This window comes from Falco peregrinus, chromosome 7 (assembly GCF_023634155.1).
Source record: "Falco peregrinus isolate bFalPer1 chromosome 7, bFalPer1.pri, whole genome shotgun sequence".
NCBI lineage: Eukaryota > Metazoa > Chordata > Aves > Falconiformes > Falconidae > Falco > Falco peregrinus.
The window spans coordinates 3,032,538-3,059,074 of record NC_073727.1 but is presented as its reverse complement, the minus strand read 5'-3'; the positions used below and the strand labels follow the sequence as shown (position 1 = coordinate 3,059,074).

Below are 26,537 nucleotides of genomic sequence, written 5' to 3'. Positions count from 1 at the left end.
GAAAGTTGGATCAGCGGTGCTCCAGCTGCATTGAAATCACTCAGACTCCTGCATTCAAAGTGAGGAGCCAAAACTGTGAGAGATTTCCCCCCTACTTGACCCCAGGGAGGTGACAGATAACCCCCCATGGTGCAGATATTTATGGGGTAGGATGCTTGGCGGAGAAGGAGGAACAAGCTGCTCAATAGCATTAACAAGGAGGGAGACCTCAGCAGCAGTTGCCATCTTGTTGGGTTCCGCAGGGACGTTCTCACGTCGAGCTGTGCCCTGCCTGGCAGCTCTCTCCACATGTTTCGTGGTCTCTGGAGCATGAGAGGGACCTCACCGATGGTGGTAGCTCACGTGGTGGCTGGTGAGGTTGTCACATCAGGGCAGGCGTGTTGTCATACTCCAAAAATAAGGCTTTAGGAGCATCTTTTTCCCCAATATTTCTTGCTCTCCCGGGATGAAGTCTCTCCTTTTCCTGCGGTCCTTAAGCTCTCAGCTTCCCATTTATCCTGGTAGGTGACAGTGGAGTATGGAGTCTGCATAAGCCAGAAATAACATACTGAAGTGTGGAGGGGTTTGAGTCTGGAAGAAATCGATAGGGCTGTGATGTGTTTTATTTTTACCCTTCTGTTTCATTCTTTCTTTGCGCTTCTTTTTGACTTGGATATCATAGTTCATTTGGTCATTCTTGCACACAAATCTTCTTTATAGCTTTCCTGTAAACTCATTCCCCCAGCCACAGCAGTGGATTTTTTGGGGTTTGGGTTTTTTTTGCTCTGTTTTAAAGAGAAAGTACATTTGTTCTTTTTTATTTCCTAAGGTAGTTATTAAAATCTTCACAGTCCTCCCCCTCTCCCACACATGCATGAATAAACTTAACTGCGTGCGGCAGAATTTTCAAAAGCATCTGCATGATTGAGTCATTTAATCAGTCATTTACCCGTCTCTGAAAATCCCAGCCATTGCTGCTACGCTGCTGCCTCAAATATTTGGCCCGAGGTCCTGCCTCTCCTTCAAGATGTTTCAATCTGTTTAACCACAGTGGTCCAAAACTTGACATTTCTTACACTCCTCTGCAGGCGGCCAGCCCAGCTTTGTCCTGCACGGCAGCACTGATGTCTGCACCGGTGTAATGGTACCAGCTTTAAAACAGCCACCTTCCTTACATATATATATATAAGCACTGCCCCTGATTCGGCTGCTGGATGGTGATTGACACAGGGCTTTTATTTTATACTGTTCCTGGTCCAGTTAGCTTCAGTACCACTTTGTGGGATGATGACTCTGTGCATGTTTTTTGTGCGTGCGACTCGTACATCATTCATTTCGTTTATTCGTCAGCCAGCACGCAACCCTTCCGGGCATCCAGCAAGTTATTTTCATGGGGAAGAGAAGGTTTGCCCCAGAGGTAGAGCTCTCCCTCAGGCTATGATCTTGTGTGGCTTAATGGAGGATCGTTTTCTTGTACCAGAAGGTGGGGTTTTTTTTGGTTTTGAGTTTGAATTATCTGCAGCTGTGGTGCTGTAAGCATTTGCTTGGGAAACATCACGGGTACCAGTAGCCTTATCTCCTCCCATCACTGCAGTTTGCAGTGCCAAGACAAGAACCTGGGCAGCAGTACCTTGCCCCCATCCCTGCGGTGTATGCTGCTCATCCATGGTTCTGAAGCAGGGGTTATATCATTAAAAACAGGACTTTGCCATCTAATAATGTTCCTGTGGATTAGGCCTACAGCAACTAGCTGAATCGATACAAACCTCTGTTCTGAAGTTTATACCTGACAGGGCAGAAAGCAAAAGTATATAGAAATAACTGCCACCGACTTGACGGGGAAAATGCTTATTTCTAAAATGAAATCTCCATTTAGAAGTTTTAACAATATGTAGTTGTGTTTCTTTAATTCCAGATCCTCAGTAGGGCCCATAAATGTTTTCCATATGTTAGCAAATAAATTTCTCCGGTCTTGTACATTATAAATCGTCCTCTCAAGAGATGCAATCTGAGTAAGACTAGCCATCCGTTCTGTCTCCGTTGGGGGAAACATTGTCATTGCGATGGTCTGAGATTGTTCTGTTTGTCTTCATCCATCTAGCCTGCATCTTCAGCCTTCTTTAATTAACAGTCATCTCAGAAATAACCTTTAATAAGGACTGAATATATTCTGCAGTTCCTCAGCCGCAGGATTCGCCATATAATCAAGCTTGTGCAAAATCTTTTCCTTAATCTACACTTCTACTTTCAATTACAGATAATAATCCCACTGACCATGAAGTGAAAAATGTGAATTCAGTCCAAGGAGAGAAAGGTCAATGTCTTCCAGAGTCTGCAGAGTGCCTGAAATGGTCTCTTTTAGCAAACCATCTGAAAAAGCAGAGGTGTTTGTTCCGAAACCTTATGACCAGCTCAGCTGAAATGCTGCTCATGTGTTTTTCGGATAAATCCACAGCCTTGTGCCTGCTTTAGCGCTGAAGAAAAGACACCCACTGGCAGGAGGAGCAACAGCTCCCGTGTCGGCTCTGGTTTGTGAACCTAAAAATTACTGCAGTCCCCTTCTGGATTAACAGGGATATATAGGAGAAAACAACAAAACTCAGCCATGCTAGTTTTGATGTGCATGTTGCGATCATAGGCATTTCATGTCATCGATAATAATTTTTTTTTTAAATCCTTGTGTTGTTCAAAACGAGACTTGCAGAATTTTGCAGGTAGAGCAGGCGTGATCCAGAGATGCATGGCTGGGCTACAGGGGGGCATTTAAAGATGCCTGCCCTCGATCCATTGCTTCTTTTGCTGACTTCTGGCTAAAAGCTTGCTTACCTTCGTTCCCCAACTACAAATGGGGAAAATGTTCTCCTGCTTCACTAAGGTGATGTGGATAGATCTTGCTGCCACCACTTTTCTTCTTGGGCTTCCCACAGAAGTCTTCAGACTTAGATTTTCACCATGAAGTTGCATGTTTGGAGCGATCCTGCGCCCCTCGTGCCTTTTTCTCGGCATGAACGTGAGCCCCTGTGCTCAGGGATGTTTGAGTTAGGAAGTTTGCATGTGGCATGGATGTTGCTGACAGGCATTTAAGGGACAGACGCAATTACCCATTCGCCACCGTAGCGGTGAGGATCGTGGCAGATGTTAATGTTACAGTTCTCATTGCATCTCTTCTGGTTTCCTAATTAAAAAAACAGATTTCTCCCTGCTGTCTTTCCATGAAACCTTTTCCCTACTTTCATCTCCCATGTGGGCCTCAAGCGTGTTACAGCCCCGCTATTAAAATTTATAAGATTTATGTTAGTTAGATAAACACTAAATCTAATTTTTCTTGCTGGCTTGGTTGTTTCACGTTCAGATGGTTCTTTTAAAGAACAACTGTAGCTCTTTTTCTTTAAAGTAGACGTGTAGAAACCCAGTCCAATTACTTTGGAATATATTTGTAAGTTCTGTATGATGCTGGAGCATTTCTCGTCCCGCCCCTCCGTGGCAAACGATGTTGCTGAGAGGAGGGAAGCACTGAGTTGCAAGATTTATTTTTTTTCATGAGTTGCACTCGGGGATTGAGGAGCCGCAGGAGCCTGCAATTTCCTTTTTCTTAAGGCTAAGCTAGAGTAACAAAGGAAAAATGCCTTTTGGAGGAGCAGAGCTCTCTGTATGGGGGTGGTAGGTTGTCACCACGAGCACATCCACCTTGTTTGCTCGGTGAGGCTGAGGGAGGCGATGAGGGGATTGTCCCAGCAGTAGGACTAGATGGCCATACCTATGTTATTCTTCCTGCTCAGCAGCCAGCTGTGCTGTGCATGTACAGCCAAAGGGTTCATTGTTGCTAGCCACATCCTCTGATGTCTGGATTTTGGGCTTGCATTGTAAACCACAGCTATTCTAATTCAGATTTTAAAAGGAAAAAAAGTACTTGCCAAGAAGAGAGAAATTCACACGCAGAAACCAGCAGGCTCAAATCCCTCCTTCAAAAAACAAAACCACCAAAAACCCATGCCTTTCAGCCTTTCCTGGCTTTCAGCAATGAACCGGACTAAGATTTATTCCTATTTTTTCATAATTGGGTCTCTCAAGTTGTATGTACGCAGTGCTCTGGGCATCCACACCCTACACTTGAACAGTCAGTGCAACGCCAGCTTAGCAATCGCTTGTCATGTCTGAACACGGCTTTCGCTCTTCACACTTCAGTGCCGTGAAATCTGCCTCGCTTTGTTCCAGCAGACTGACTTCCAGGGTAGTCCCGGCGTCTGAAGTCATTGGTTTAGCTGGAGTTTAATTGGTTTATTTTCTTCCTCCCATTAATACCGGGGTGCATCAGGGGAATTCTGCCTGCTTTTATGCCAGGGGTTGGGAGGCAGGAGAGATACTGCTAAAACAGTGAAAAGGTCCTGAATGTGCAGCTATTTTAAGGCCAGCTTCTCTGTGTTCCTTCCCCCCACCCCCTGCCTTTCTGCAGGTTAACTTTGCCCACAACAAATTCACGTTGCTCAATGGGAATGGATACCAGTGCTCAAAGAGATTTTTTTCAGTAGGGAAAGTCAAGTGGAAAGTTTTTCTCTGGCTTTCAGGGTGGTTTTTTGTTTTGTTTTTTTTTGTTATAGCGTTGTGTTTCTCCCTTTCCTTCAGGACCTCCTGTTTCTTTTAAGTGATGCTGGAAATTAACCCGTTTATTTTCTTACTCTTTCTACCGGTACAAGCAAGCTATACTCAATAATAATTTACTATGATTGTCACCGAGACAGAGATATCGCTGCTGTCATATGGGATGGCAGCTGCTCTTAATTCTTTAAGTCTTTCAAAACTGTAGGGGCAATTAACGTCGTCTTCAGCCTATAGATTGTCCTTGCTTACTTGCAGCCTGTCATCTGGACAGAAGGAAATAGGAAAATTGCTGTGGTGCAGAGGTACACAGAACATATAATCTGTTTATTCTTGTGTATATAACAGATTCGTGAGCTGTACTGAAGTGATAAGTGAGGGGAAACTGGTAGGGGAGAGAACCGTGGGGTAGATTTGAAGCTTTATTTGCTGTCGTTAGAAGGAACGAGGAGGAAGCAGAGGTCTTGCACAATTTCTGTATTGCTTTATTGTATTTATCATACTATTTTTTTTGCTTTCGGGTCAACCTCTGATGGGCAAAGCAAGGTTTTCTTGTTGCAGATAAGGAGTACGCAGTTTAACGCAACTCCCAAATGCACTGACCTTCAGTTCTTTGGCACTGTTTCAGTTTAAAGCTTTCAAACAGTATAACGCTTCCCCCCCACCCCCAAACCCAAACTATCAGTCTGGTTGTTTTACCACACACAGTCTTGAAACTCCCAGGTCCCCAGCAAGGACAGGATCAGCCAACTGGTATTGCAGCGCTTCCCAAAGGTCCGGCACTCGCAGCCACGCCGGCGGGGAGATGATGCGAACGCGGTCCGAAATCTGGTCAGCCACAGGCAGGCACTTTGTGGAGGAGGCAGAAAGGTGTTCGCTGGCACAAAACTAGACCCGTAAGAAAGGATGTGGATTTTTTTTTCCCCCTGACATGAGCAGGCCCAATTTCAGCAGCCCAAAAAATGAGCAGCGATTCTTTCTTGCAAATATCAGCCCTGCTGAGAGCTTGGGGTGTTTGGGGTGTCTGCGTGAAGACAAGGCGAGGGGCGTCTCTTATTCGGTAACTAATTATTAAGCAGAAAATACCGGTCTTGCTGTCAGATATTCCAAGTCTCGCTGTCGTGTAGTTTTTATGGAGCTAATTATAGCAGCGACTTGGATGTGTTGAGCTACTTTGCTGAGGGTAGGCAATTTCTCTTGTCACAATTCTTCCTCTCAAGACCGTTTTTGCAGTGTATTTTCTGGCTCTGTACCATTCCCACATGCAAACACAGTTGGTCCTGCGCTGGGATTGGGATATATCCTGCAGGAAACTGAAATTTGATCTTCTGCTGTGATGGAAGTTTCCTTATAGCTATATCTTGCCAGAACTTGTAAATGTTGTAGTTTGTGCACCAGTTAAGTATGGGGTTTTGTTCAGTTTGCTCCAGCAGTTCAAAGAGATTTAGGTCAGGTTTTTTGTTTCTTTCTCTTTTTAACACCCACTTTCCCCTTTCCCTGTGCTTAAGTGATGATGTGGCATATTTTAGTGTGCTAACTCTTTCTGGTTTATACTCCATTTAATTATTTGTTATGTATAACCAGACGTGCATTCATTTAAGTAATCCTCAGATTACAGAAAGCTTGTTTCCTTGTAATATGCAGTCACCTGAGGCTTCGGCACGAGAAGGGTCACCAGCAAACCTGCCTGTAGAGTTCCTCGTCCAAGGGTGAATTGACTGGTGCATCCCTAGCTGCAGTTTCTCGCTGATGAATTTGTTACCCGAGTGCGTCGTAGCACCATTTCACACTTGCAATCAGCTAGCTGCATGCTTGTCTTTTGAAGAAATAATTTGCCTGTGTAGTAATGTAGTTAAACTGTGTGATGAGTTAAAGTGCGAAGCTGTTTATGAGCGTGTTCCCTTTTAATTCATCTGGAGCTGAACGCTTTAGTGCATTTGTGTGCTTAAGGCACAAATGTGTCAGAAACAAAACGTAGCCAAGATGAAATTGCCCTTTCTTAACCTACAGTAAAATGCAGGGGGAAAAGATTTTTTTCTTTTTTTTATTCTTTTTTTTTTAGAGGATTGTTTTTTAACCTGGATCGGCTTACTAGTTGGACTTCATGCATGGCCCTGCCGGCGATAGCAGCAGCCCAGATAAAGGGGGGATGCAGAGGGGTGAGCACCTACAAGCGGAGCCGGAATTGCTGGCTGCCAACAAAGCCATGGCAGGGACCCCTCGCTGAGGGTGGGCTTTGCTGTTCCTCCCCAAAAGAGCCACCGTGGCCCTTGCTTTTTCCCTTGCGTGGCTCCCATCCCCTGCCCTCAGCCAGGAGGAGCATTTGCAAGTACAGCTGGTCTTTCCCCTGTTTGCAGCGCAGCGGTTTTGCCTACCTCGGCTTGTCAACAGAGTTTTGTACTCCGGGTTTGTGGCCTTCTTGTTTTGGCCACGCTTTTTTGTTCAGCTGTGGTTCCCCGGGCATTTCTTCAGCATTATGTAAGGGGGACCAGATTTGAGGCAAGACGCCTGAGAAAAGCAAGTTATTTTCCAGCCAGCTCAGTTCCCCCCACCTTGCTTTTGCAGCACAGCCGTGCCAAGAGCGGAGCTGGTGTCGGGGAGCAGGAACGGGGTTGCAGGGGTTATTTTAGTGCTGTGTATGAAACCACAGCTGAGGGATGCAACTTGACTGATGCATCTTTTAGCCACAGCACCGCTGAGAGCCAGTGGAGCAAAGAGGGGCTCCTGCCGTCCCCCTTTTACCAGCACGGCTGACCCCGCACTGAGCCAGCCTGGGGAAGTGAACCAAAACCAAGCCCTATAAAAGAAAGTGAATACTTTTCCGGTGGTTTAGCTCCTCAAGCCAGCTCGTAGGGCTGGAGAAGCAGAAGTGCTGGCTCAAGGGAAACCGTAAGAGTGATCAGCTAAGCAGGCAGCAAAAAGCCTCCACCACCCCGCTGATGTTCATCGTGCCACCCGAAATTCATTGCATACCCCCTGGCCGTGGATAACACTGCCTTCTGCAAGGCGGCTTTGCGCAGGCTTCTGCTGTGCTTGTGCCAGTGGTACGGATACGGCGGTTCGTGTACTCGTGGCTGAGCCGGGCTTAGTATTTATGGCATTTTCCTCCTTCATGTTGCTACCACAAAATTCAGCTTTCGATTGAGACAAGAAGGAGACGACAGGATAGCTGAGGCAATGTCAGTGGCATTGTGTTAGGGCCAAATGTTACACTTTTACCTTGAAAACACATAGTTGATATTACTGTAGCTTTCCATTAGGTTCCTTCTTTAATCTGGATTATGCGGTTAGCCCTTGCAGTGTATAGTCCTTTCTTTTGGCCACGGGGTGCTTGAAAGTTTCACAAAGGCAGAAAATGGCCTTTTCCATTATTGTGATATGCAACCCAAGGAAGCTGCTTTCAGTGAGCAGCTATATGTGTACGCTGCAGGCTCTGCAGCTGCTGCATTCGTCCCGGAGCGCTCACATGAGAGGGCACCAGGGATGCTGGCTGCATTTGGGGTGTCTCGCTCAGTCCTGGATGCCACCTCCGAAGGTGACAGGCAGAGCAGATGCCATGCAGAGTGTAAACGCTGTTGGAAAGAGGCAGCCTTGGACAGGGGACATGGCAATGATTGACCACTTCCCATACCGTGGCAGAATGAATTAGGGGATCGACAGCCAGCACGTAACCCAGCAGTGCTGGTGGGGCCGGAGGGATGCGGCTCTGGAGCAGCAAGCAGGCACAGCCACGCTCAGCCCTGGCATCCCAGCCTCTCCCTGTATTTTAGAGGCAGGGGAAAGCATTTGGCTCCTGGTGCTGAGCTGGAGCATCCTTCTTGGCAGTGGTGGGAAGGGGGCTGAGTTGGAACCACGGGGCAAATGACTATGTTGCCCTGCCCTTCATGAGGGAGCCTGTAATTTCCACGTGCTGTTTAAGCGCTTGCAAGTCTGTTTTGAATCTGTTGTCTCATATAACAGGTAGAAAAGAAATGGGGGGAAAAAAAAATCCATAATAAAACAGAGTTCAGGCCACTTGAAGTGTACACCCGAGTTTTGATAGTCTAACCATAATTTGTTTGCATCCACTCAAATGTGTTGTTTTGTTTGGGGTTTCTTTTTTTGGAGAGTTTGGAAAGGAAAAGGAGGAGTTTGGTAAAGCTAAACAATGAAATGTACTTTTACATGAAGCTTCAAGAATAATTTTCCTTTAAAGTGGCAGGCTCCCACTTTCAGCCCTTTAATAAGAAAAAGAAAAAAAAAACCCCGAAAATCTCACCATACAACCTTCTGACTGACAAAATACTGCGGGATGGTGTTCCCTCTGCCCCGAGGCATGTGCTTGGTGGTGACTGAGGATGAACAACAGAACACAAGAGTCCAGGGAGCTCAAAATGGACCTCTGCCCGGTACAGAAATGCGTTATAAACAACTGCATCTAAATAGTCCTGTTTCCTTCCCTCACCTGCCTAATGTGTTTTGCCAAGGGTCTGCTCGCCCTGTATCTTGCAAATTTTTTATGAAAATTAAATCAGAAGCAATTATAGGAAGCAGTTCATCTGTCTCTGGTTGTGTCTGCAAAAGGCGAAGGAAAGGCAGAAGTAAAAAGTACCATTGCATTTTTAAGCGGAGCCTGACATATTTGCATTGCATGTGAAGAGGGTATTTTAAAAGTTTGCATCAGCTGTTGGATTCTATTTTGGTGGTGAATTCCAGCTAAAATAACGTGGATGCTCATAACTGTGTGAATAAATGACCCCTAACTGGCTTCTTAAAATACCATATCAGTGTGCTGTGGGAAGTTTGCATTTAACTGGGTTTTTATCCCCTCTGTTTGTAACCTGGTATATCATAGAGGAGGAGCGTGCTGCTGAATTTAAAGGCTGAAGTGTTGGATTTGTACATAGCAAAGACAGACGTGATGGATTAGGTGCACCAGTTCTTTTAGTTTAGCTAATCTAACTTTCATTAGTATTTTTCTTCCCCCTCAATCTTATTTTCTTCCTCCTGCCTTGGAAACTTTCTGTGTAGAAGAGTTGAGATTCAGTGGTGAGTTATGTGGAGCCATCTGTTCCCGGCTGTGCTCAGCAGCAGCGCAGCCATCCCCTGTGCACGTCCAGTGTTTAACACCCCCTGGCTGAGCTTCACTCCTTTATCTCCTAGCATCCTTGCCCGTCTTCTAAAAGTTCTTCAGCAGCGTTGGATGTGCTAAGTTCCCTGTTAGCACCTCAAAATTAGGAGCTGGCACTTTCCAAATTAATTGCAGCTATGCTGATGGCAAGCAGGTCAAAGGTGGATGACTTTATAAAGAGGAGCTGGCACCCACCTCCCTCTCCAGACCACCTGTCTGTGCCCCCTGCTTTGCCTGGAGACCCTCCTGTGCCATCAGGGCACAAACCTCTGCAGGTGGTCAGCTGGGGTCAGGGAGCTGAGACCGAAAATGATTTTTTGGGCTGTGTTCCTGTGGTTTTCCACCCAAGCATGAACACGGAGCAGGTGATGAGAGTGGTGGGAGGGAGAAGCAGGGACCGTCACCTCCCCACAGCGGTACTGACCTCAGTGCCCATCTCTCCTGGCCTTAGCAGAGGACAGCTGGGGTAATGTGGCTAATATGACCTGTTAGAAGAGGGAGACTTTGCTACTAACACAAATACTGGGCAGCTGATCATGCCGACTGTGCTGCAGTCCGCATCAAGATGTCATTTCCAAGGCATAAACAGATTAACGGAGCCCTTTATGCAGACAGGAGAAGTCTGCCTCTGGCCCTAGATGGTTTTAAGCAATTGGTTGGTTTAAACAGTTCCCGAGCTTAGGTACAAAGATCCTGCTGAAGTGATGTAGCTCATCTCAACATGGAGAAATCCTGTCAGGCCACAGCAAGGAGTTGTTACAGGAATGAAGAAGGATATGTAGGAGTCCTGGTAAGGAGAGTCTCTCCAGATGGACAAGGACACGAGCGCCTCGTGGGTAGGCAGAGCCATCCCACTCTTGCCTCTGTGCCATGGGATTGCTGTGCTGCCTGGGGAGCAGCCCCCCTGGGAGCTGGGGCTTTTTTTCCCCCTTCCAACATTCTGGGTTTCCCTTCTAAGTATCTGATGCAAAGACTTTTTCTTCCATTGAAGCAGTGCGCTAGCCCAGTGGTGTAGTAAGGACAAGGCGAGGGGTATCATATGGGAAGGAAATGTTTTGTGGAACCACTCACAGCCTCTGGTCGTGGGCCGAGCCTGAGCAAAATGGGGTACTGTTTTACTTCAGTCCTCCTCTGGCTTTTGCGGGCATTTCTCTGGGCATCTGTTCAAATGCCAGCTTTTGCAGTGATGTGTCTGACTCCTTGTATTACCAACCAGTAGTGAAACAGGAAAATGTCACGGAGGTTTCCCCCTTACCACATCTGAGTATTTGCTGTATCACTTAACCGTGTCTGATTCTCATATATTCTTTTTACTCCTTGAAGCGAGCCGTTAGGCCACATCTGTGCTCCATGCAGAACTGAGTGATGATGCCAGAATTGGGCTTAGCGTTAGCTTAACGGAGATGATCTTGTGCACTGAATCCTTGTAAACGTTCCTGAAGCTTTGCTGACTTCAGACAGCACAGCCACTGGCACTAAGAGCTATAACCACAAAACTCAAAAATAAAAACAGAAAAGGTAGCAGTAAAACTAGCTAGCTTTCTGCACTTCAGGTTGGTATTTGTGTGAGTGGTGACGAGGAAACAGTCCAGACATTTGAAAAGTCATAGTCCTGTGCTGGTTTCAGAAAAATCTTGAATCCATGCTTATTGTAATGGTTGTGTACAGCCAGTTTGTCTCTGAACTGTACTGGAATATGATCTAACATGAAGCTTTTCCTTCAGACTCTTTGCTAGGCAATAGAACTAGATTCCAGCGGTCCTCAGTGGATGAGAGTGTCAAAACGTTTCAAAACTGTATGGGAGCAATTTTCTTCGATACAATTTCTGTCTTGTCTTCAGTGATAGGAAACAAACAGAAATTTGACAAAAGCATTTTCTTCTGTGGCTTTATCTTGCCGTGACAAATTAAAAGCTTCTGCTCAGGAGACAGGAGTCTCAAAAGATTTTTCACACTGAACCTTTTTCTTAAGACTTGGATTATCTAAGCCCCCTTTGAAGTGGGCTGCTCTGAGAATACGGGGCACACTTAGAGGTGGATGGAAAATGTCAACTCTTTCCTTCTCTAATTTCCTTAATAGGGAGAAGGAGGTGTTTTGAGACACAAATTTAGGATTTTTGCTGTTCCCCTCTCTGTGAAATTAAAACATGCTATGTCTCTTTAGGCTTAAATAAATTGAAAAAAAAAAAAAAAAAAAGGCAGGAGGAGAAAGGAAGGACTTGTTCTGGCAAGATTAAGCTGAGGGAGTTCTGGGAAACTATATTTTATCTTAATTTCTTTGGAAAGGTGGAAGTTTCTTCACCATGCATGCGAAATAACTCTCAGACTTCCTTTTTGTAAACTTCATAAACAGCAGAGGCTCTGCAGATAAACTTATGATTAGCTCTTAGCTCAGTATTGCTCGCTTACTGTACCATTTCGCCGACTTTATCATCTTTCCTTTCCGTATTGATAGCACAGCTGTGTTTTCCCCTATTCCAGCGAATGAAAAGGGCCAAGCAAAGAAGAGCTGGCTTGTGCCGGGACTCCCAAGGGATTGCACCTGGGCAGAGCGCACAAACAAAGGGCTCCGGCTGCTGCGGGGAGTCACCACATGGGTCTTGGCTGGAGGTGGGTGGGCTGCAGCCGGGGCGAGGATGCAGTTTGCTGGCTGTCATCTTTCCGGGGTCATCCTCAAGCTGTGAACTGGGGAGGGAGCTGGGTTTCTTGTCCTGGGGACGGTGGGGATGTCTTTTCAGATGACAAGATAGCAATGGGCTCCTCTTTAACATGTCCAGGCTTCCCAATGTGAACACAGGAGGCACTCCAAGGAGCTTTGGCAGCTGCAGGAGGCTGCCTTGGTGAAGATGAGACTTGAGCCCCCACCAAGTTTTGCATTTCCATTCTGCACGTTGCCAGTCCCCCTCAGATATGGGTGCTGCAGTGAGTGGGCTCGCACGGCAGTGGGAGACGAGCAAAGCAGAGCATGGCATGTCAGCTTGTAGAGGGCTTGTGCTTTGCAAAGGCCAGGCTGGCACAGGTTTTCGACTCCTTTAGGTCCATGACTTGCAAAACTGCTTGTTGAACATCATGATACTTCTGTTGCCCCTGGTCCTGTCCACCTCATGTAACCGTTAATATCCTAGAGGGAGAAAAAAAAAACCATCTCGTCTTGCTTGACGCACAATTATTTTTGACAGCAAACTTGTGCATGCTTTAGCTGGCGGAGAGCGCTTCTGGAAGTTAAAAATGACAGAGCTCCGTAATTTCCCTCTGGCAACCAATTTCTGACAAGCTGCCACAGATTGTATTGCTTCATAATTTTGAGATGAATCTTTCTTCTTTTTTGTAGTCACCCTTGGGTGTTGCATCACATGGGGTGAACCTATTCTGTAAAGCCATTAGAGGCAAGGTGATCAGTACAGTTCAGGCTTCTTTTTCTCATCATTTTTTATGATAGATGCTTATCTCAGAGTTTTACTTAGGCACCTGATTAGCCAGCTGTCCTTGTGTAGCAAATCCATTTCAATGAGAAGTAAACTGCAGTAAATGATTAACACAATCTTCTTTAATAATGGCTAGGGTTTTTTAATTTAGTGAGCCACTTCTGAAAGTCTGAGGGGGAAACAAGGACACTTTTTGTAAAAAAAAATTATCACAGTGCAATCATTTGCATGTAGAATCCCGGTGGTGTTTCTCAGAGCAGCCATATCAAGCATGCAGTACGTGTGCTCACTCGGATATGTACAGCTCACTTGCAAAAGGAAATATTTTGCACGGGTTTTACAAAATTACTATTATGGTCATGATTAATGATTTTGTTATCCGAGCAGTGAAACCACAAGACTTCGCGACCGCCATAGCAATCGCAAAGCTTTAGTATGTGCGGCACAAATTTCTCTAATTGAGCATTTGAGGGCATGTTGAAACAGAGTTTCTTACCAGGCTCCCTGTTCCAACAACTTTAGTTTTGGGTTCATTTCTCTTATGTGGCTACTGGGCATGTTTTCAATAGTTTCCCCTCAAAAACAAATACTGGAGCTGGATTGGTTTCAAGAGGCTTTAGAAGAAGACAGTGTTTCTCTGATAGACCGGTGGCTCACCGGTTCGTGACATCTTTTCCCATCGGTGAAATAGCCTGGCTCTGAAGACTGTGCCCTTTCTAGATGTATTCCTGTAGGTGAGTGTCTTGTATTTATGTGACCTGCAGCAAACCTCTCGTATCTTCCCCCTTCACCATCCTCCCCAGAATTTTTCCTGCTATGCTGGTGGTAGAAAATCCCAGCCAAGACCCAGTCTCATCCTGGGCAGACAGAAGTTGTTCCCAGCTTCCATCTCTGACAAAGTTTTGCCATCATTTTTTGAAGTGGCACTTGCCTGAATATGAGGGTGCCTTTTCTTTGAGAACATGCCTGTTTTTCACCAGTCACCAAATCCAAGTTCAGTCCCAGTGGAGCAGCACTGAGAGAACAGTATGCTTTTGAAGGTCGAGCATCATCATACCTTTGATCCTCAGTCATTTATTTTCTTCTGAGGGTTTCTGTATGGTGTCTTGAACCACGTTTTAACTATGGGGTCTGTCAGAAGCACCTCCTTCTGTTAGACCTTTATCAGAGCCTGTTCCAGTGAATGCCTCGCAGGCTTCTATTCTGAAGTTACTAGAAGAATAATCTCTTCCTTACTCACGTTCCCATAGGACTCGTGATTCAGTAGGCTTCCCCTTCCCATCTTCATGGTCCCTTCCATTATCTCTTTCCAGGCTGGAGAGACCCAGGCTTTTAGGGAGGCGTTGTGAAGCCATCCCGTGTCCTCGGTTGGCCTGACCACGGCAGAAATGGTGGAAATACCCTTACTGACACAGGGTGGAGGGTGGGCCAGAACTATGGACAGACTGGGGAAGCACAGCACATACATGCAGTGTCTTGATGATCATCTTTGTTGCTGCTTCTTTGGGGTTTTTTTAATCTGTTGCTGAGCCACCAAGCTGACACTGTCACAGGGCTGTCTGATTTCATCCCAAGAACTCTTCCCTGGACCGCAACAGCTGGCTCAGAGTGTATCATTGTATGTGTGTCAGATCAAGGTGTTTCCATCACTTTGCATTTTAGGGGTATTTATTCTATTTTTTTTTAACATCCAGTCTTTTGGCATTATGAGATTCTTAAGCAAGTTTTCAGGGTCAGCTTTCATTTTTATGCCCTTGAATGACTTAAGTTTCATCAGAAAACTGTGTCATCTTGCTGTTCGCATCTCTCTTCACATCACTGATGAGTATGCGCACCAGCACGGGTGAGGAGCCTGTGGGGTTCGTTGGTGACTTTCTGCTTGGGAGGAGGCAGGTATTTTCTACCTTTTTTTCCCCAGTCTTCATTCATTCCTATGTGTCGAGAGCCTTCTCTTTTTTCTCCTACAGAAGTTCGAAGCTTCAGTGAGGGACCTTGTCGGAAAGTAACAGTGCTTATGCCAGCCGATGGTCAGCAAGGTAACCCTGCAGACACTGTCAACCAGCTGCCTTTAGTGTCACCAACCAGGAGGCAACGTGAATTTTTTTTACGGACAAGCGAGCAGAGACCTAGTCTCGGATAGCTTGGTTTCTCCCTTTCTGGCACTTAGAGTAGGTGTTTGTGTTGGCAAAGTGCCCCTCTAATCTGAGGACATTGAACATGGAAATGCAGCAGTTTTTTAATAAGGTGAAAGCAGAGGCCAGAGCCACAGCCTCTGTGGTATGCTGCAAACAGGTTTTGTAGCCATGTCAACACATGTGGAGGAGAGGCTCGGTTGCCCTGCTGGGTCTGAAGGAGAATTAAGGTGTGAAGGAAAGCAAGGGTAGATAAGAATCGGGCAAGATAAAAATCACTACAGCCTCTTTTCCAATTGCCTATTGCAGAAATACTGCCCTCCCTGAGAGGCAGGCAGCAAATAGCATGCTGCTTGCAGGGCTGGTTATAGCTCCCAGCTGCCCCACTGAGATTATCTAGCAATTATATCCTGTTTGGGATTTTTATTTTCATCTAGGAGGGTGAGGGGGTTGCAGGCCAGTATGTGCAACCTCCACCAGTTGGGTAATTTTCCCAGGCATCGTTATTTCAGCCATGAGCACCCACAATGTTTTTGGAGCGTATCGATGAAAGGCTTATCCTAGCAGGGCTCGGCTGTGGTTCCAGTGAAGGTGAAGGGTCCCGCTGGCTGGCACAGCACCGTGTTAAGGCTCTGCCTCCTTTTTGGTTCATGCCAGTCAAAGTTTAACTTTGAGAGCACGCTGCAGGCTGAGGCTGCGGCTGCCCGGGCTATGGGGCGTGTGCCTTACTGTTGTTGTTCTGAGAAGCTTAAATTACAGCTCAGCATCTGAGCCTGCACCACACACAGCGCTGCAGAAAGGTGCTCATATGAAGTGGCTGTTGTAACTAAATCCTAACTTTTCTCGGGTTTTCCAAACAGGTTGGAAGCTTAATGTTACTATGAAGTACTTGGTTGTAGAAGCTGCTCATTTTCTTTTCAAACATCTCCAAAATGTGCTAGATACTGTAGGACCTAAAGGCGCAAGAATTAGCTTTGAAGGGTTTAAACCCCAGGTTTGAAATGCCTTTGTTTAATAAGTTATGAAGACTGGGCTGATGAAACCACTTTTTAAAAAAAGACCCTGAATATCAATGCAGTTACATTGTAGGGGTGGTTAACTGTCTTAAGAGTTGTTCTGTTTCTACGTACTTGTTTAAAACAAAACAAAAAAACACGAACAAAAAAAAACCAAAACAAAGACATGCATGGAAAGTCTGTCCCTAACGGGTGGGTCAGCCATTCAAAACTCATCCTGCTTGTTGTACCCCTGAGATAACCCAGCCTGGCTTTACATCACACTGCAAACAGATCGGTATATTTGCTTTCACCAAAGTAAGCTGGGAGTTCAGTGCTTTTAAGTGCTATACTGGCTAAAGAGGATCAACATGTATTTTTTGTTCTAATGCTTTAAGATGTTCTCACCTTTGGACAGAGTCTTGCAGAGCATTGTTTTCAGAATAAACAAATATCCACAGTGAGCGTTCTTGTATTCTTGGAGTAGAAGATATGTCTAGTACCATTCATGGGAAAATAATATTTAGAGAGTGCATTCTTGACAAGGAGAGAAGGTTTTTCAGGTAAAACCGGTCTTCTCCCGCTACTGATACAACTTTTCTCTGCTGTTGCAGTTGTGTCTCTAACTAACTGTCATGGCAAATGGAAACGTCTCCCTTGGCCTCACCATAGCTGCAGCACAGCTTGTTAGTTGGAAGAGAATAGAGATTTTTCTTAATACAAAGCACCAATATTTTACACACGTGCAGTGTTACAGCTTTTCTGATCATTGTGCATGGAGGCTTCTTTTCCTGCTCCTGATCTGTTAGCGTATTAACAGCTGCCCTCTGATATTCATGTTAATATGAAAAAGTCCAAGCAATCTGTGAAACGAATTAATGGGCAAAATCCTGAACGACTGGATAGTGTATGGAACCTATTGAAACAAGGAAAGGCTAGAGAGAGAGGATAGCTAAGACTGGTACCCCCCCCGCCGTGTATTTCTCCAGGAGAAATTTTTTAAGAAGATTTATTAAGAAGATGCAGGTATTAGCAATAGCATGTTACTGTGTGATATTTCACCTTTCACGATCGTTGTTGTGTAATGATGTAACTAACCTAAAAAAAGTACTCGCTGTGAGCCAGGAATGTACAACAACACAAGTAACATTTGTTGCATATTAGAGATTAGTGGCAAAATGAGAAGAACATGCCCTGAAGGTTTTAAAAAATATTCTGTGATGAACTGGAATTTGGTGACTGGAGAAGAATGTTTAAAGGAGTTTTTGGCTTAATGGGATGCCTGGAGGTTAACAGAATTGCCAGGATTTTTTGTAGCCTGGGCACACAGATGCTCTGTCCAAGTCTGCCCACAGGACTGACATGATTGCATCATTTGATGGAGTTTGCTCTTCATAGGTAGCTTCTAGCGTGAGCACTCATCACCCCGCAATGCCCGGTATAACAAATAACACGCCATGTGAACATGAGTGGTGTTGGTGGATATGTCATGGGTAGGCTATGACATTATTTTTCCACATGTGTGGTGACAGATTTTATGGCCTGGCAACAGGTCTGCCTCTTTCAAGTATTCTGTGTGAAACTTTACAAAGGTGCCAATGTTGCAGGTGTGTGCGAAGTCAGTGAGTGGCAAAACCTCTTTTTTAATACTGCATGCCATAACAGCTGAATGTTTGACAATTTGCCCTCCTTCCTTTCCATTTAAAACAGAATGCTACAGATAGCTCCTCTAACTCCTCTCAAAAAAGGGAACAGCCTGTGCGAACTTTGGCTTCTCCTGCATCCTGCGAACATCGAAGAATTTGCACTCGTGGACACCTTCACGACCATTATAGCTCTGACCACTACCATCTAGAACAAGTAAGGTTTCTTCCCAGTGTTGCCACCTAAACGGCTGTGTCTGCCATAGCTGACTGGTGGTTGGTTTTCCCCTCACATCTCTGGAAGACACCCCCTTCCTTTCTCTCCCTTTCCTTCTCAGTTACCTTTAAATGGCTTTCGATTATTTTTTTTTAAAAAAGCTTATACTGTGATTTAATGTTATGTTGTACCACCTGCACACGGACCATCGTAGGTCTGTGACAGCTGTACCCATTCCTGAGCCGAAGGCTGAAACTCTGTGATGGGTCGTGGTAAAGGGCGTACAAAGAAGGAAAACTAAAATTATTAAATAACTGTTTTTTCTCTAAGCAAAGAGACAGTGATTGCTGATAGCAAAATGAGCTTATTTATCTTCTCTCCCTCTTCATCTCCATCCCTGCTTCCACAGTCAGTACCGCAATCCTATCGGCATGTCAACTTTCCAGATGATGATGAGGAGATAGTGCGCATCAACCCTCGGGAAAAGATTTGGATGACTGGATACGAGGACTATCGCCATGCCCCAGCACGAGGAAAGAACTTTGATCCTGATGACACGGACTCCTACGTACGTTTTGCCAAAAGCGAGGCCTCAAAACACGAATACACTTATCCTTACGTAGACAACTCGGACTTTGACCTGGGTGAAGATATCAAAGGTGCTGTGATAAAGACTCAACCTGTCAAATTCAAGCCCAGGCGGAAGGAAGATGGTGAGAGGTCGCGGTGTGTGTACTGCAGGGACATGTTCAACCATGAGGAGAATAAACGGGGTCAATGCCAGGATGCTCCAGACCGCGTCAAGACTTGCATCCGTCGAGTGAGCTGTATGTGGTGTGCAGACACTATGCTCTATCACTGTATGTCTGATTCAGAAGGAGACTATATAGATCCTTGCTCGTGCGAAACCAGTGATGAAATGTTTTGCCTCCGGTGGATGGCCCTTATCGCCTTGTCTTTCATTGCTCCATGTATGTGCTGTTACTTGCCGCTTCGGGCTTGTTACCACTGTGGGGTCATGTGCAGGTGCTGTGGTGGAAAACACAAAGCTGCTGGATGACTACAGATGTATTCGAAGTGTTACGTTTTTCCTGTAGTTCAAGGAACACGTTGGTTTTGGAGCACTGAGATCACTCATTTTGATGCAGCCACTGTGCCCAGCAGCATCCAGAAACCACCAGTTTGGATCATCTTACATTTGGTCGTCAGGGGCTCACACTGCATTGATTTGCTCATCAAGTGTTCTAACTAACTAACCTACAGCATAGACTTTTGTATTATTAATCTGTAATCAAAACAGACTGTCTTGTACATTTTTTTAAAATTTTTTTTTTTTTTTCAGTTAAAATGAGTTTGAGGAAAGAACTGCTTTAAATGGTGGTGGATTGTAGAACATCTCCAGGTTGTGTCCGTCTTGCCTCCGCTTGTGCGGTACCATCAGCGTGTTAGCAAGCTTTGGCGTTTATAGAAACGGGGTGGTGTAGTGAATGAAATCTCACTTGGAAGATACTTGCCATCAAGTTATTGTGTGTGTATAGAAGGTGTGCTAGTAACAAACTTGTACCACAACACAGTATTTCTGTCACTGGTTTTCTTTGGGGTTTTTGTTCTGTTTTCCAAAGCCAAAATAGCCATCTAAACTGCAGTTTCTCTTCTAGAGTCCATCGTCATTTCCTTCAGCAAACATCTGAAATTATTTCTCTGTTCGTAAAGCTCTGTGAACAGAAAGCAAGGCTCAGTTACCATAGTCACATAACCATTGAGAATCTGGTAGTTCTCCTTACCTGTAATCATTTCAGACCACTACTTGAAAGGGAAACTTAAATTTTAGGGTTTTCTTTTTTCCCTAAATAACATTGGAAAAATAAAACTGTGTTTTCAGAGTTCTGCCCAAAAGAAAGGGAACTTTTTCATTAGCCAGCCATGTAATGATCTGTGAATAAAACACTAAGGTTCCAGATGAGGAAAATTGTTTTTATGCAAAGAATTACTACCAATGCAACGTCAAAAGCACTATTGTGGGGAAATGCTGCATTAAGTGGTGGATTATATGGAAAATTGTATTTGTTTGTTTGTTTTCTGTATAATACATGAGCATGAGAACATACGCATCCACAGTAGAAACTACATTTAGCAATCTAGACAGGTTTTTAAAAGCAAAAGCCAGGATGATAACCACCACTTCCATTTTTTGACCTGCGGTCCCAATCCTCCAGATGCTTACACATGTCTCGATGTATCGCGCATGCAGCCAGCGTTCCTGTGAGTCTGTGCGTAGGATTAAGCATGTGAGTCTTTGCAGGAGCCAGACCGAAGTGTCTCCCTGGCTTTCCCCTCCCCAGTTCACCACCCAGATTTATCAAGTGGATGCATAAGGTGCATACAGCAGGATAAGATTACTTTAATTTTTTTTTTTATTTTTTTAATGTCATGTTGTCTTGTGTACAAGGCTTGTAATTAGCTTGGAAAAAGAGTATTTTTCTAATATATTACAAGGAATAGCCAAATAATTTTTATTAAAAAAAAAAAAAAAAGATTTAGCGCAGTGAGCTCTAACTAGCATAGTACAATCTGAATACTTTGAGGCAGCTAGGGATTGGCTTGTCAAAGCTGGCACTGCTGTTCCTGCCATAATTTCTTTCTGCAGTAAATTGCCAGTGGGCGCATGTCCTTTCCCTCCCTCTATTGCACATTGACATCAGTCTTAAAAGAGAGGATTTTTTTTTTTTTAAACTATTAATTTGCCAAATAAATGTAAAAGGAACGCTTGCCATTCTTTCTTGGTGGAATGTCCCAACGGTTCCTCTGAGAGTTAATCACAGCTTTTTTAGTCAACCATGAATTAAGTATGCAATGTGCTTATACACTATAGAGTTTGGTAGGCTTAATTTGTAGCAGTTGCTGGGGATTTTTTCAGTTGGGAAAAAAAATGAATGATAGTGGAAAAGGGATGGAGTGTTACACTCTGGGTGATATGTCTGGGTTTGCTGAATGAAATATAAATATTTTGTGCCTAATAGCAGTTGACAAATCTCTCAATGGTGTCTACTAAACATCAAGCCAGCCTCGGGAAAAAAAAAGAGAATTAATGGAACAACCTTTTCCTTTTATTTCTGTTCTCAAAGTTGTTTCATGTAAACAAACGTCTGTAAGATCATCTCTCTATAAAGCACAACACTACAAAAAGATCTTACAGCTTTTTGTCCGGTCTTGAAGTGCCCCTATTTATTTAAGCAAAGTAGACATACTCCAAGCCTTTCCGTATGTCTGGAACTAAAAATTAAAAAAAAAAAAAATCCCTCTTTTTATTTTTTTTTCTTCCCCTCCTCCTTCCTCCCTCTTCTCTTGGGTTTTTGTAATACTTGTAGATTTTGCTGCGTGTGTTATTTGGTTTGTGAAGGCAGTGGTGTAAGGGCACAATGATAGAAATGGGTGTTTTTTTGTAAATATTTCTCCTTAATTTCCACACTGCTGCTGAACAGTGTGTAGCGTTCTCCCAGTCAGCTTTGCAATACTGACATCAATCATTTGAGAGAAATTATTCAGATTTTATTTTTGTATCTGTGGTAACAAAACATTAACCAAAATTTTTTTTTTCTATTGTGGAAAGGGTTTTTTTGTGTTGGGGTTTTTTTTTTGTTGTTTTTTTCCAAGCTATTGCTCACGTTAACAAATTAAAGTGCCTGAAGCCTCATCATTATTGTATCTATATACTAAAACTTAAAACCCTGTTGTATTGATTTTTATAAGCCTTTTTACCTCTGTGTAAAAAAAAAAATATATATACAAGTGTATGATGTACATTTTAGTTCTTAACTTCTTTTTTTATTGTTTCTAATATGTACGATCAGTGTAGCTATTGCTTTAAAATGTACCATGTAAATATAAATACATCATATCAAAATGATGCCGTTTATTGTCAAAATGATGCTATTTATTGTTATTTAGCTGGCTGGAAAACGAGGGGGAAAGAAAAGGGGGATGTCCCCACAGCTACTTCCCCAGAACCTCGCCGTTCCTGAGGAAAATTATTGATTTATTTCACATTTTTGGGTGGCAAACACTGCCAGCCTTGGGGACAGTCTGTTCTCGCCCAAACACAATGGGGACCAGGGGGCAGGTGGTGTTTTTTCCAAGTATCTTTTAAGTGGTTTTCAGGCATTTCGCACATTTGGGGCGGCCTGGCCTGGTGTTGCTGCACCTCAGGAGGCCCTGGTGGCCATGACAGGGCCAGGGCTCCCTCCTGCTTTCCCTTCTCTTCTCCCCAGGCCCTCATCCCCTGCGCTGCTTTAGGGTTTTGGTGTTTGGGTGGGTTTTTTGGTGGTTGATTGGTTTTTTCACCCAAGCAGCATGGCCCCAAGGGACAGGGGAAAGCAGAGGGAAGGGCTGGCAGACATGGCTGCCGAGCTTTCTGAGGTGTCACCTCCGCTGAGGAGAGGTGCCAAGGGCGGCTGGCGCTGCTGGCCCTGCTCAGGGGGCCTCGACGTGGAAAATGGAAGAGGAATAACCCAGCAAAAACAGACACTAGGCTGCGGCCAATTGAGGAAACCAGGGGAAAAACAGTGAGTATATCAAATTTGTACAACATTTCCAACAGGGGCTAGTCAGGCCGACACCAACTGTTTGTGGAAAGCCCAGGTTTGTTTTTCTGTAGGTAGTAACTGTTTCTCTTTTTTTACGTGCTGCATGTTCTGCTGCTGAACAAAGCCACCTTGAGTAGCATGTGAGAGAAGGGAAGCAAGGGCCCATGTGCCAAACTATACATGTCTTTCTCTTAGAAAAGGTGTGCTCCCTGTGATGGCAGTGCTTTGCCTGATGCGCGCCCACCCCACACGTGGGTTGACGTATTGGTTCTGTAAGTAAGCTTGATGTTTGACTTGCCACAGCTTTGCTGAGATCCTGAGTCTGCTTTCACTTTCGATTGATTTATATTTGTATTTACAGGTTTCTAATGCTCATATAAATAGGTATTTCTGTTTACAGTTGTTGTACAACTAAATGTTTGTTACACGTTTTAAAAATTCTTCGCAGTGGGTCAGATGTGTTCGGGAGGATTCCAGCTGCACACAAAATCCTTTGGTTTGTGCTGGCATTGTCTCCATCCACGGCTAAGCTGAGGGCAAAGTGATTCTGACAGCCCGTTGCTCACAACCCATCATACTATCTGGACTATGGCAGGAAGACTTCAACCCTCTTCCCTGGCTGTTTGGATTCAGCTTGTCCCACAGAAGACCTGGCTATGCCACATACCTTCTGGCAGCCTGTGACGTCCTCTTGCTTTCATCTGCGAATTAAAGGGGTTGCTTATGCCTGGAGATTTCTAAACTGAACTAGTAAAGTCTGGACCCTGTATCCGTGGAAAATGCAACTGCCACCAAGATCCAAGGCACCATGAACAGCAATCAGCCTTCTGCAGCCTAATCAGTGTGGAGGTCCTCGGGCTTACTCGTGCTATCATCTGCGACGGGTACTGTCCTCTTGGCAGGGTGCAATCAAGAAGGAGTTTGGGGAGGACATGGATATTGTAAGCTTGCAACCATATGAAACAAGGTTGAATATTTCATGGCTTTAAAAAAGAAATCTATTTTACTAGTAAAAGTAATACCAGTTACATTTTACAATAATGTCCTTTCACCCAGGCTGACTTCTAGGTGCTGACAAATGCAGCTTGGCACTTTGTAGCAAAGAGGCTTGACACCAAATGTGCTGCTACCGTTGCCTGGGTGAGAATGGCTTTCCCAGCCTCTCCTTTCCCCATTTTGGCAGCAGGAGCAGTGCTAACCCAGTTCACCCCCAGGCCTTTCTCCTGGGGAAGGCATCCTTGTCTTCGCACAAACATCACAGCAGTCCCGCCTGTGTGAACCTACCTCCTTGTAGCCTGTGAAACTGAAGAGATGGAGGGCAAGGGGAGGATTTTCTTGGCTGTGCTCACTCAGGGAACCTGCAAGTTACTTCCATCAAGGATACATTCCCTCTCGTAAAAGCAGTATCAGGTCAGGAATTGCAGGGTGAACAGAGGGCAACTACCAGTGTGGGTCCTTCCAGGTATAACAGCGCTGTTTTCCTTCAAGGATCCTTTCCACCAAGATAACAGTTTCAAGCATTTCTGAGGAATGACCGTAGCTTCCCAGTGTTGCCTTCAGGGGCAGAAATTTTGTACGAGGAGGGTTTGCTTGGCCGCCTTTAATAACGTGGTAATAAGTTTTTCTCACTCTGGTTGAAGAGCTGCAATTTAAATAGGCAAAACTGATTTATTCCTGTTGTGAAAATGACTAAGTCCAAGAGAGTTTGAATGACTTGCATAATGTGGGGAATTTGTGGCACAGTCTGGCCTGGAGTATCCTGAGCACAAGTCCACCACCACGTTCATCCAAAGGTATCTCTCCTGTCCGAAGATGAACTAACTGCAAGGTTTGGGCTTCTGCAGGAGCCTGGCTGCATGGAGCACAAACCAAACCAATCGGCCCTATCAGGAAGGGATGTGTAAATCCCCTTTCTCTGCTAATTCCGCTTAGAAATGCAAATTGGAAGTATCTGTCAGCAAGCCTGGAAACGAGGTATCATTGCATATGTTCCCAATGCTTATCACAGGCAGAACTTGGCTTCTTGTGCAGACTAAATGAAGCTTTTTTCACAAATCATTTGGGAGTGAACATGCAGTGCTAGCAACAGGAAACACTTTCCTTTTTTCAGCACACGATGCTAGGTGAGTTAACATCCTCCTAACACCATGGCCTTTTCTGAAATGTTTAGCCTTCTGCTATTTTCTTAACATTTTGAATTGGGCAATTAAATTCCTCAGTATCTTGGTGGCATACATGGAAATAAATAGAAAAATGTTTGGCTTCCACCCAGAGACAAGATATTTAAATGGTGGAAAGTATGTGTGTATTTTTGGGGTGGTGTACTCGGATCTCCACAAATATATTTAGTTGCTTCCCTGTACTCATGCACAACCAGCCAGCCCATGCCATTCATCTCATTCCCCCATTCCTCACTTGTAAATTCATTTAGGAAGAGTTGACAGACTTTGGTTTGGCTTCTGCTGGATTTCAGGCCTGCTGCCTAATGTCATGTGAAACAGGATCTCACAGCACTGCCTTGTGTGGCTGTGAAGAGATAGTTTCTGAGGACTGTAACACACCCTATCTCTCTCCTTGAGCAATCACAGCTCCATGCACTGACTGATGTGCACTCCAAGGTGGCAAGGAAAGTACTAAGTCATTTCCAGATTTAATATAATTCATGTCATGACCTAAGGTGTCACTGATGTTAAGAATACGTATCATTGCATGGGGGAGCTAGAATTAATGTGTACTTTGGGATGGCTGAGATGTTACCAAGATATACACAGCATTAAACTTTTTTCTTATCTAGAGTACTTAATTATCCTTAATTATATAGAGAGTGTAATATGAACTGACATTTTTTTTTTCTGCGTTTTCTAAGGTTATGTCACGATGAGCTGCAGAATTGGCCAACATCTGTTTTAAGGGAACTGACAGGGCTACTATCAGGCTTACCACTTTGAGCAAGCATTTTTCTGATTTTCACACTCTTAATTCCTCTGTTTCAGTGCTGTGCCAATGTTATCTTATTAACTGTTTAAGCTCTTGATGTGAGATTTCAATCTTACGAAACAAAGAGCGGGGATGGGGAGCTTGCCAGTGCAAACAGTGAGATCCTTGATGTTGAAGTATCAAGTCTGATATGTTCCCAAATGTACCCTACCTTCTAATCTGAGATTCCTGGTATTCAGATTATGTTTAGCTCCGACCTGATCCAGACAAGTCTGAAATTCGAAGCATTCACGTCCTTGTGCCCTGGAGGGCCATTTGCAACCTTAAAAGCCCAATTCCAGAACTACTGAACTCAAGTGATTTCACTTTAAAAGCGCTTACTCTTTACAACTTCCTGAGAACAATGATAAAAGCCAGGTTAGAAAGTATAACTTTCAACCACATTTTGCAAAAGTGCTGGCCACAACTTAAAACAGAGAGCATTTTGATGTGCACAGCCAAAAGAAGCAGCACTCTGCTGGTTTTGTTCGTGAGTCTGAGCATTGCAAAATTCAATTCCCAATAAATTTGTTTCAGAAAACTCTGGGCAGAGTAGAAGCTAGGACTGAATGCAGATGCAAGATACATGGTTCATCCCAGATATGAAACATAAGTAGAAATGCAAGCTTGGTGTTTGTTTGGGGGTTTTTTGAGGAGTACCTGAAAGCTCCCAGTGTCACAGTTATGTATTGGTGGGGGGCCTGATGTTGAAGCTAAAGTACCCCCAGCTATTTCGGTGTATTCCTGCTGGGAAGGGCAGATGGTCTGTGCCTCTGAGGGGAGCATTTAGACCAACACCACAGGTCAGGCTGCCAAGCAGGAAATATATACACACACACACACACATATATATATGTATATGCCCACGTGTGTGTGCGTGT

The 26,537-nt window shown here is 44.5% G+C and overlaps 1 protein-coding gene across 3 annotated transcripts in view; it reads left to right on the top strand.

The window, feature by feature from the left end:
* The window catches only part of SPRED2 (sprouty related EVH1 domain containing 2), a 65,671-nt gene extending 43,667 nt beyond the window's left edge, over window positions 1–22,004 (top strand). For all 3 annotated transcript variants that reach the window (XM_055810535.1, XM_055810537.1, XM_005232431.3), the window contains exons 5-6: window positions 17,948–18,097; window positions 18,507–22,004. In XM_055810535.1, coding sequence (XP_055666510.1) covers window positions 17,948–18,097; window positions 18,507–19,157 — 801 coding nt within the window. In that variant the 3' untranslated portion in view covers window positions 19,158–22,004. The remainder of the gene's footprint in view (window positions 1–17,947; window positions 18,098–18,506) is intronic.
* The last annotated feature ends 4,533 nt before the right edge of the window (window positions 22,005–26,537 follow it).